The sequence below is a fragment of the Python bivittatus genome, unplaced genomic scaffold (genome assembly GCF_059951505.1).
Source record: "Python bivittatus isolate LINGU-HERP-01145 unplaced genomic scaffold, Pbiv_v1 ctg000340_np1212, whole genome shotgun sequence".
Classification (NCBI taxonomy): Eukaryota; Metazoa; Chordata; class Lepidosauria; order Squamata; family Pythonidae; genus Python; species Python bivittatus.
The window spans coordinates 20,733,270-20,745,000 of record NW_028277056.1 but is presented as its reverse complement, the minus strand read 5'-3'; the positions used below and the strand labels follow the sequence as shown (position 1 = coordinate 20,745,000).

Genomic DNA, 11,731 nt, shown 5'->3' with positions numbered 1-11,731 from the left:
GTCTTTTGCTACTATTAGGTGAGCCAGGAAATCCAGGAAAGCCGGGCCGAGATGGCATCAGTGGAAATAAGGGAGAATCAGGTAGGAGGCAAAGCTGGTCTCACCCAAAATATGAGGATGTGCTTATCCACTGGTAATGTTCTGTGAGTAGGTGCTGACCACGATACATAAAATAATCTGTTCTTTGTTGCAGCAATACAAACAGGGTGGCTCCTGGATCAAGCTCCTCTTGATCCAAGAGCTACATAATAATTTACTTTTATTTAAAATATTTATTATAACCTCATAGTCAAACTGTGTTTAACTATGCCATTTTAAAATCCAATCAAATGAGCAGCAATATCCCCCAAACAACTGACAATCATCATGTCTGATGCAAAGGCACATTTTATAAAAGGCCAGAAAAATGGGTCTTCCCCAGTCTGATGTCCTCCAGATATGGTAGACTTAGGCCATTCAGCAGGGACCAGGATGAGAAAAGCTGAGGCCCATAAGTTTCTCCTACTCACTCACTCCGTGGAAAGGAGATTCAATGCACCAGTTCTGGGACTAGTGTGATGTCTTGCCAGTTACAGGAGTTTCACTGCAGGTTGGAAGGCTTAGCATACAGCGCTGGCCATGACTTCGGTCCAGTTTGGCCATTCTACCAGAGTACCTTTCATACTGAGAGCGTATTTGACCTCCTGTCTGCATTGTGATGTTCCTGCTTAATCCTGTACTCTTCTACTAGTAGAGTCTTCAGCACATAATTTCACGTTGGATGTCATGGACCAAGAGGTTATTTAGTACAGTTGTTCAGTGTTTTAGATTTAGTTCTAGAAAGGCACTTTTATACACACAGGGGCAGAAACTTATCACCTGTCTAAAACTCTTTAAAGCTGTGTGTTTTTTGGCCTACTGCTTTTTGGCAGCTACAATGGACTGCGCAGCCCTATTATGTTTCTGTTAAGCCACGACACTGCATTAAACATGGTCACTGTGAAAAAAGATTAGATCATTTTCTGTCATCAGACCTTAGGTTGGGGCACAAAACTTAACTCAGTCAAGAACCTGGATTTGGTTTCTGACCAGCCCCAGCAAGCCTAATGGTCTCAAGGAGTTTTAGAAGGAAAAAAAAAAAACTTTCTGGACAAAGATCTCAAAGACCTCAATTCTCCAACCTTGTGCCTACTGATGTGTTGGCACTACTACTGGCTGGGAATTGTATTTCTAACACATTTAGAAGGCATCCGGGAAGTCTGGTGTAGTTTGAGACTCTCATATTTCATATATGTTTGCTTTGGGAACCCTAGTCTCTTCTTCTGCTTTTTCTTTCTCCTCCTTCCAAAAAATCAAAGGTAGCCTCATCTCACTTGCTCCTGGTTTTGTGTTAGCTCATACAGAAATAACAAATGTCTTTTCCTATAATCTTCTGGATGTCTGCTTTCATCCATCAGATGAGATACTCTCACAACTCTGTAAAAGATTAACTGTATTGTCTTTACTTTCCATTTAGGGGCTGACGGCAGAGTTGAAGAAAAAGGGAACAAAGGTGATAAAGGAGAGCGAGGCTGGCCTGGGAAATTTGGGCCAAAAGGAATTCCTGGGCCAGTAGGAGACAAAGGTCAACAGGGGGAGTTAGGACCACAGGGAAGAAAAGGGATAAAAGGGGACATTGGGCCAATTGGCCCCAAAGGAGATAAAGGTGAAATTGGAATTCAAGGTGAAATAGGATTAAGGGGGCCCATGGGCCCAATGGGCCATGTGGGTCCTAAAGGAGAGACAGGAGGCCCAGGACCAAAGGGCAGTAAAGGAATTCAGGGAGAAAGAGGTTGGAAGGGAGAACGGGGAGAAAAAGGAAATCTTGGCAGGACCCCAGTTATTGCCAGAAGCGCTTTCAGTGTGGCCCTTACCACTAAATTTCCTCCACTCAACATTCCCATCAGATTTGACAAAGTCTTATACAACAGCTTCAACCATTATAGCACAGCAACTGGAGTATTTACCTGCCCAGTCTCTGGGGTCTATTATTTTACCTACCACATCACTGTTTTTTCAAGGAATGTGAGGGTAGCGCTAGTCAAAAATGAGCACAGGATGCTCCACACTGCAGACATGTACCAAGGGGCCGAAGACCAGGCATCTGGAGGAATCATCCTGGAACTTCAGAAAGGGGACCGGATATGGCTGCAATCCTATGGAGGGGAGACTTACAATGGATTGTATGCAGATCCAGATGATGACACTGTCTTCAGTGGCTTCCTTCTGTTTAGTACCTCAGAAGCATCAGCATCTGTGCCACTCAGCAAATAAACTGCTTGCTTGCTTCTGAATATGTCACTTACACATGACGCAGCTTAGTTTTCATATTAAGGTTCCAACAAAGTTCATGAAGCCAAATCAAGAACTTCCAGTCAATTTCTTGCAGAATGATGCTGAACACCACTCGTGCATTACTTTGTTTATATGGTTCCTGACATGTTTTTGCTATTTTTTAAGAAAATCTAGGCCCCCACCAGAATTAATACACAATTCTAATATCTTATATAACTCTTTGAATCACAGGATAGAAAAAATGATCCTTGTTGTTGATGTTTTATTATTGCTTTAATCAAGTAAACTAGTTTCAACTTCTTACAAAAATATTTCTAAAGTGATGGATAAAATCATACAATCCAGTGTTATATATTTATGCCTAGACATGTTTGAATAAAGCAAAATTTGTTTCCTTCAAGATAACAAATAATGTTGGGTTTATCTTTTTTCTCATTCCTACTGCTTTCAATCGTCAGTGCGGACTTTAAAGCAAGTGATTCCTTGATCACATACTGCATTAAATCATGATTTGTTTTAATCATACTTTCTTGAGTATATTAGAAAAAGCCAGGGTCCATTTTGCAGAAAAGAAATAATTATGCCTTGCCTGGAAAAATCTGATTTATTTAAATTTTTAGCTGCTGTTGCCTTGCAGTTTTGTGGATTGGTTGGGATTTGAGAAAGGCACAAAACCAAACCAGAAATAAGCCAGGAAATTGCAAAGTAGGCATCCTCTCCACTGGCTCTTTATACTAACAACAAACCATACAGTTGAATTCATTTATTGTCTTAGAACATATCCTGGTTTATTTAGTGATCTATTCAGGAAACAAACAAACAATGTCCCATCTGAATGCACCCCAAGCATTTCTGAACACCGCTCAATACAGGCATGAGAGAAGAAAACTCCTTGGGAGGGAAATAATCAGATCACTGAGTAACAGTGAGGAAAGGGAATAAGACCAAAATGGATGAACATGTTCTGTGTTTTTAATGATGCAATTTGCTTGCTTGTAGGTAGGCATACATGAATGTGACTGGCTGTTAAACTCTGCACAACAGCCTCCCCCCAGAAATCCAGATGCTCCTGACACTGTTAGCCTTTCGCAAGGCTCTGAAGACCTGTCTGTTTTCCTAGGTGTTTGGGCCAGGAAGTTGGGCATGTTCTGCTGCTGGTGTAGTTTTTCATGATTGGGGTATATTGTTTACCTTGGGCGTCAATGGATTATTGGTTATAGCTGTTTTAAGCCCAGATTCACTGATGGGAGGTGGGCAGCTGTATAAATCATTTAAATGAGTATAGCTGGCACTTCTCACAATTTTTGGAAACAAAATACAGTATATGGTTTAACCTTCTCATGAAAGCTGCTAATGTTATTCCTCTTTGACCTGGTCAAGACGGTGAAAAAAATGGAATGTGAAATATAAGATTTGCCTGGGCTGGGAGGGCTGTTCCGTGGTGCAGACAGAAAAAGCCAGCAGTCAGAAATGGCTGGCTAGTGGTGCCTATTTAGCGAAGTGGAATTAATCATTAATCTTGACAATACTACCTAGCAATGATCATTGACTAACAGATACATTCAGGCTTGATATTTGTTTTGAAGCTTGATCATTTAATACATTTACAGTACTTCACAAGTCTGAAGTGATCTTAAACATCAGCATACAGTATATGCATAAAGATATCAACATGCAAATAGTGTGATCATGTAATGATATTGTGACAGCACACTTAAGTATGGAAATAAGCTATTTGAATGCTGACATCACGACCCATGCGTTTTTATTTGACCCATGCCTTCCCTAGAGAAGCCTGTGGCCACTTGCTGTCCACAGGAGGTACCTCAAACCTTGTTTTTTTTAATATAGGGTGACTTTGAAAAAGCTAAACAACTTCAGACTTGAGATTACCAGGAGCTGTAAACTGGAAAGGAAGTCAGGAAAAAATTTCCTGGATCAAAAAAAATGGAAAACCACATCTCTGCTGTGAAAGAAAACAATATAGGTGTGCCCAGGGAGCAGCCAGTCTCATTCCACTTGGAACAACGTCGTGTTTTCATCTGCAAGGGAAGAAGCCAACTATTATTAACAGCTGTTGTTGGTGTTAGGCAGTTGAGAATCAGGATGTCTGCTAAAAATCACCCACCCTTGCTGTAAGTAGCCTACTCTCTGCTGCAGTCTGTGTTTGCTACTACCGTCCAGAACTAGTAGTCCACTACATCTTTCCATTCAAGGTCCTACAGCAGTATTTCTCAACCTTGGCAAGGCCAAGATGGGTGGACTTCAAGTCCCAGAATTCCCCAACCAGCATGCTAGCTGGGGAATTCTGGGACTTGAAGTCCATCCGGCTTAGCGTTGCCGAGGTTGAGAAACGCTGTTCTACAGCCCTCCTGTTCCTCCTCATGGCTCGCCCAGCGCATCCTTCGGAACAGTGACTTCCGCGTGACGCCACAGCCAATCAGAAGCGGCCCCGAGGCCTCCTAGCGGCGCCCGGCCGCTGCCTTAGCGAGAGCGCGAGGCCGAGCGAACCCGCCGGAGGGTGAGGAAAAGCGGGTCGCACCGAGGCTCCTCCTCACGGCCGGGACGCGGAAGAGGCTGTCCCCGGAACCGCTTGGCTGTCTCGGAGGCGGTACGTCTCCCGTGGCGAGCGGTCCCCTCGCTACCATGTGGAGTAGCTGGCACCGGGTGGCGCGCACCGCCGCGGGCGGCCTGAAGCAAGCGGGGCTGGGCCGGCTCGGCGGCGGCACGAAGAAGTGGGTCAGCACCAGCTGGTCCCCGGTGGGCGCCGCCTTCAATGCCCAACAGCAGCGGCTGGCGGTGGGGCAGAAAACGGTGAGAGGCGGGCTGGGAGTGAGGCTCGCGCGGAATCGGGCAGAACAGCCTTGGCTGATTCTTTGCTTCTTTCAGCGGAAGAGAGCCAGCAGCTTTCTTCCAGAGGAGCTGGATTTCAGCTTCCCTAATCCTTGGCCACCGCGAGGGATTGTGGAAGTTGGGGATGCTGGAAGGGGGCTACATTATCATCATCATCATCATCATCATCATCATCATCATCATCGCATAATATGTTGAGCTGGAAGGGGACCATTATTATAATTATGGGAGTTGGTGCTCCGTTTAGAGAGCTAGAAGGGAGGCATTTATTTTTTATTATTACTATTATTATTGTGGAATTTGGGGGGTGCTGTGTTGAGCTGGAATGGGACAATTATTATTATTATTATTGAAGTTGGTACTGTGTTCAGAGAGCTGGAAGGGGACATTTATTATTGTTGTTGTTGTTATTGTTATTTTGGTGCCTTTGAGTCCATATTGACTCCTGGCAAGGGCCTGGACTAGTCCCTGCAGGCTTCTTGGCAAAATTTTGGAAGTGGGTTGCCATTGCCTCCTTCCTGGGCTGAGAGAGAGTGACTGGGCCAAGGTCACACAGCTGTCATTGTGCCTAATGCGGGACTAGAACTCACAGCCTCCAGGTTTCTAATGTTTGGATACATAACACACTAAAGTCTAAATTAACCCATCACATTTTAGACTGCTGAGTTCGGGAGCCCCATTATGTGGTTAGATTCATAGTACAGTACAGGTAACCCTTGGTTAACGACCACCCTGTTTAGCGACTGTTGGAACTTGCAACAGCGCTGAAAAAGTAGCTTTACAACTGCTCCTTGAACTTATAGCCGTTGCAGCATCCCCACAATCACATGATCGCCATTCAGGCGCTTTGCAGTTGGGGCACATTTATGATGGTCACAGCATCCCCAGTCACATGATTGCCATTTGTGAGCTTCATAGCCAGATTCCAGCAAACAAAGTCAGTGGAGAAGCTAGCAGAAAGTCGCAAGTCACAGTCATGTGATGTTGCACGTAAGGACTGCAGGTGATTCGCTTAACTACAGTGGATCTGAAGATGTAAGTCTAGCACGGCTGTGTGATGTTTCCATGTCGCTAAGTGATGGAGTTGCCAGTCCCAATTGCAGTCATTAAGTGAAGACTAGCAGTATGTTGTATGAGCACTGAAGATTGAGTAGAGTAAAATTTAAGTAAACTCTAGGTAAACTTGAAACTATATTTACAAATCAGTGACCATTGAGGAATTTTGGTTTTTTGGAAAGATATTTCTTACCAAAGTGGCAGTTTATGGAACCATTCATATAAATCAAATTACAGTTTCCAAGGTAGTTTAATTATTAACAGCCAACTGAATTTTCTGAGTAAGCATCCAGATATAATCTTAAAGATAATTTATGGATAAAGGAAGAGAATTAAGAAGCTTTAAGAGGGACCGAGTTTTGGAAAAAGATTAATAAAAAACTTCTAAGGTTGGGAGGAGAAAAATCCAGTACAAATGAATATGCCTCAGTGGCTGAATTTTGACAACAAAAGGGGAAATTATCAAGGAGGAGAATAGAAAAGAGAATTCTATAAAGTAGGATACCATATTTGGACTGCAAAAAACTTTACAATCTCTAGAAGATATCAAAGAATTTGTTTTCTGTATTGCTTTGCTGCTATTTAATGGTTGACTGGATTTTTGCAGTCTACAAATGTAAAACGCATGCGAGAATGGGATACAAACCTCTGATTGGCAGATTTCGTTTTTAATTTCTATTTGTCACTGAAAATTTATTTACTGTGAGCTTATGCTTATGCTCACAGTAAATAAATTTTCAGTGACAAATAGAAATTAAAAACATTTGTACTTTTCTATTCTCCTCCTTGATGCATTGGCTTGTATCTCAACTTCCAGATGTGATAGAGTGCTATCATTCTGACATTTGGATTGGGATTATGAGGACTGGTTGTGTTGGGAAAGATGTAGGAGACTTTTACTCCAACATTCCAGATTAGCAAAATCTAATTTTTCAGAATTAGATGCTGAAAAGTAATTTAGGCTACAAATAAAAACTGATTGAGAACTCAGGAAAATGTGTGAAGGAGTTATACTTAATGTTATTATCCTTTTGGTTCATATTACTGTAAAGTTATTTGTCTGGCAAAATTATGTTATTAGGATTTTGGTTCACAGGATTCAATTTCTAAAATTATTGTAGGATAGAATATTTACATTTTTAAAAATTATTTATGTTGGTGATCTAATTTTCTATGGTTTAGGGTCTCTTTGGCATACCAGAACTTAGTTGTCCAGAAGGATTTCAAGAAGCTCAAAAAAATTCATTGCAAGAAGCGGAACGGCTGGTACAAAAAGCATGTGTTACCCCTCCCGGGAAGAAGATTGTGATGGTTTTTGATCAGCTCTCGGATGCTTTGTGTAGAGTAGCAGATCTGGTAAGACATTTGTATATCTTTGAAATTGTGTTTTGTTAATTCATTGATATTCGTATATTTCTAGATTCCTTTGCATTCTGTAACTTTCTAACATGCAACATGAATTATAGCTATATTATACATTAGTGTACAAACCCATGCTACTAAGGAAAGTTTCATTCATCCTTTCTATATAATCAAACCAACTCAGTGTAGTTCTTTATAGTGGTCACTCACATCTGTTTTCAGTCCAGTTTTGTTCAGCACCCATATATTCTTGATCATCTTGATTTAACACACACAGTCCTTAAGTACCCCATTCCCACTGTATTTAGCTTACTTTTATGTTTCTCCTGAAATATTTAACTCTTGCTTCCATACAGTACAGCAGTCAGCAGCATGCTTTCCTAGACAGCCATTTTCACTTCTTTCATCAAGCATTTGTTCTTTGTAGCACACTACTTACTATCTGCTATCTTTTTATCAGCATTTATCAGGGGGACATAATATATCCTTCTCTTAATTCCTTCTTAGTGCAGAATCATTCTCTAAGCAATCCATATATTCTCATACAAGCTTTACTTCTATTATATAACTCCTGTTTTCTTTACTATAGATATTCTCAGTGAACAAATAATTTTCTTTCTCACATTCATACATTGCTGGATGATCTGCTGGATGAGAGAAAAAAATCTGCTCTGCACATCCCCTGACTAAAGCTGCATGGCAGTTCTCAAATTTTGCTCGTTGTCACCTTTTTTATTGGAAGGATAGAAAAGATCTTCCCAGGCATACTTAAATTAACTTCCATGTAATTTTTGCATTCATCTAGCTAGTTTTCCTTTTATGCTAGGTAAAAATGATGGCATTCTTCCAGTCGTGAGGCACAAATGCACACATCACATTGCTACTCTGTAAGCAGACCATATCTTATATTCTAACATTTAACAACTAACAACCCTCTGATTACACCATCTGTAGTTTCAGGCTTACCTTTTTTCAGCATTCTCACAGCATTTATGACTTATTTTTCATAAGTTTTTTCTTGGACACTAACATAGCATTTGTTTCAATTCTACTCTTCTTAAACAATGTTTCTATTATCAGCAAAATTGTTTTGCATATTCTGTGCCTCTTTTAATTTTAACCATTCCTTGTTCTTTTGATGACATTCTTTGCATGTATCTTTTTCTTGCTGAACACATTATACAATCACTTTCTCCTATCCTAGTTTTAGAGTCAGTTTGGTGTAGTAGTTAAGGTGCTGGCCTAGAAGCCAGGAGAGTTTGAGTTCTAGTCCCACCTTAGGCATGAAAGCCAGTTGGGGGATTTTGGGCCGGTCACTGTCTCTCAGCCCCACCCACCTCACAAGGTTGTTGTGGTGAAAATTGGAGGAGGAAAGTGTATTAGGCATGTTCACCAGCTTGAATTATTTATAAAAAAAATAATAAAGGGAGGATAAAAATCTAAAAAATAAATAAATAAACCCATCTCTTATATGCATTGTTGCTCTTATCCCATCATTCCAGAAAGAATCTTTTAATTCTTTAGTGTAGTTTAGATACTGCCATTTAGGTATTGTATTTCAAGCAACTTTCACATCCTCTTTCCTTATGTCTGCTTTCCATTCCTTTTTGTTGGAAGGTTAATCTCTCTTCCAATACTTTTCATATAGGACTCATACTGTGTGTTTGCTTTTCCCTAAAATCCCTCTTTCACATTACCAAAAAATGATCCTGCTTTAAGAACCTCTTGTCTCATTGCATTCATTCAGAATGTTGCACTCATCTTTAGCTCTGCACTATCATCATTTCATAGAAAGTAAGATGCAGCTATCACTACCTGGTGGATTCCTGTTTTTATATGCAGCCACGCAACCTAGATAACACCAATTCATATCTTCTAATATACATTAAGAATTAAATCTACATCTTCACTTCTTTGCATATAATCATCAACTCCACTCCATTAGATCATATTGTCTTCATCCAATCTGTTATATAATTCCCCTTTCTCTTAATTTTACAAACTCACAACACATCTCATTCATTTTTCATTCATGCTCTACCATTTATTTATTCCTCTTACATTCCCAGTTTCAGTCTTCCACATGACATGGTTTTCACTGGGCGGGCTAATAAATATTGTCTTCTACAACCCTCTTTAATTTTTTTCAGGTTTTCTATTAATTAGACACATGCATATTTTGGAACTTGCTGTTATCCATTGCATGTGCATGCTGTCAAACCAGCAGCTTGATGGCATTTAGACCATTTTCTGATCTTGTGCACAATCCTTTCTTGGAGCTGCCATGCACAATGTATCTACATATTTTTTTCTTTAATTGTGTTACAGAAATGTTAAGGAAAGGAGTAATTTTAGTTTTTAGTTCTTTGAAAACACATATATGTTTATGAAAATTTAAAATCATGTGCAATGTTTATGCAATTAGCAAGATTTTCTGTTTTTCTGCAAATGCCAAAGCAATATTTTCTCACTTTTTTGTGCTTTCATATTTTCCACTGCAACAGGCGGACTTTGTGAAAATAGCCCATCCTGATCTTGCTTTCAGAGATGCTGCTGAGGAAGCCTGCAGAAGCATTGGTACTATGGTAGAAAAGTATGCTTTATTCAATATTTTAAAGTCTGTATCAACCTTCTACAACTATCTTCCAGATGTATGAACTTCTGTTCCCAACATTCCCAACTAGCCTGTTTATTATTTGAGAATTCTGGGAATTGGGGTCTGTGCAGCTGGAAGGTGCTCAGGTTGGAGAAAGCTGGCTTGTCTGGTTAATCAGTGCTGTGGTGACCAAAAACTCTGCAGCAAGAAATAGCATCTAACAACATTGGCTGAGTTAAAAAAAAATGCTAAGCAGGGTTGAACTTACTTAATACTTGGATGGAAGTACAGCAAGAAATACTGTTATACTGGGAAGTTAAAAAAATATCCTGGGAGAAGAAAATAACAAATCGCTTCCATGATTGTTGCTAAGAAAACAAAATATTTTTGAATGTATTCTATAAGCATCAAGATTGACTCAAAGTAGAATGTACCTTTAGTCACTAATAGCTAGTAAGGTATTCTTATTGTTCCCATGAATGTGAAGTCTAGTCTACTAGGGAAAAAAAATTCTTTTTTTTCTAAGTAAAGAAAAGCCATGGGGAAATTGTAAGTCTTTATAATGAATTATACAGACTAATGTATGTCTCTTGAAACTGCATTCAAGAGTTTAAAAAGAGTTGATTGGCTGTAAGTTCGCTTTCCTGATTCATCAGTGCTCATAATGATTTATTCTCTCATAGTGACTGGCCACAATATGATTTGTTTTGTGATATGTGAAATGATCTGTTATGCCTTAATGTCATACATGAGCCAGGCCTCTAAGTTGCATAAAACATAGTTCTACCTTTCCATTACATGTGTACTGGGTTACTGAAACCCAACCCAGAGAGAGAGAGAGAGACTAAAGACTAAGATGGTCTATTTGCATTCTGTGTTCTTCCCCCCCTGCCAAAAAAGCCATACTTTCTCCTGCCTAAAAAAAAGATGGAAAAATCACAGAGAAAACACAGGAGGGCAGTACAGTGGTACCTCTAGTTACGAACGCCCCTCCTTACGAATTTTTCAAGATACGACCAGCTCCGGCCCCAGAAATTTACCTCTACTTGCGAACTCCGCCTCTACTTACGAACCGGATCCGCAGCCATTTTCCCTGCTGCCACGCGGTCGCGGCTTCCTGTGGGCGAGATCGCGGTAGCAAGGAGACGTTCGGTGAGGCTTGTGGTGTGTTTTGTGGCGTTTGGAAGGTTTTTGTGGCGTTTGGAAGGTTTTTGAGGTTTAAAAATAAAATGCATATGTTTCAGAACTGTTTAGCTGTATTTACATTGAACCTCATGGAAATTTACCTCGGGGTGCAACCAAATTCGGAGGGCGGATTAGCCATATTTACATTGAACCTTATGGGGAAATGTGCCTCGTGGTGCGACCAAATTCGGAGGGCGGAACGGATTAACCGTATTTACATTGAACCTTATGGGAAACTTTACCTTGACTTGAGACCAACTCGAGTTGCAACCAGAGTCACAGAACGGATTAAGTTCGTAACTAGAGGTACCACTGTAATTGGATGAAAATATCATGCAGATGTTCTGTAAAAAGTGAGTGAATAAA

At 40.3% G+C, this 11,731-nt stretch overlaps 2 protein-coding genes across 2 annotated transcripts in view; both read left to right on the top strand.

The window, feature by feature from the left end:
• Positions 1-2,614, top strand: part of LOC103051710 (uncharacterized) — a 4,829-nt gene extending 2,215 nt beyond the window's left edge. Inside the window, exons 3-4 of the mRNA XM_007422530.4 lie at positions 19-81; positions 1,496-2,614. Coding sequence (XP_007422592.1) covers positions 19-81; positions 1,496-2,292 — 860 coding nt within the window. The 3' untranslated portion in view covers positions 2,293-2,614. The remainder of the gene's footprint in view (positions 1-18; positions 82-1,495) is intronic.
• A 2,183-nt stretch (positions 2,615-4,797) lies between these two features.
• MIPEP (mitochondrial intermediate peptidase) overlaps positions 4,798-11,731 on the top strand; it is a 60,730-nt gene continuing 53,796 nt past the window's right edge. The window contains exons 1-3 of the mRNA XM_025177737.2: positions 4,798-5,127; positions 7,405-7,578; positions 10,089-10,177. Of these exons, the coding sequence (XP_025033505.2) occupies positions 4,960-5,127; positions 7,405-7,578; positions 10,089-10,177 (431 nt within the window). The 5' untranslated portion in view covers positions 4,798-4,959. The remainder of the gene's footprint in view (positions 5,128-7,404; positions 7,579-10,088; positions 10,178-11,731) is intronic.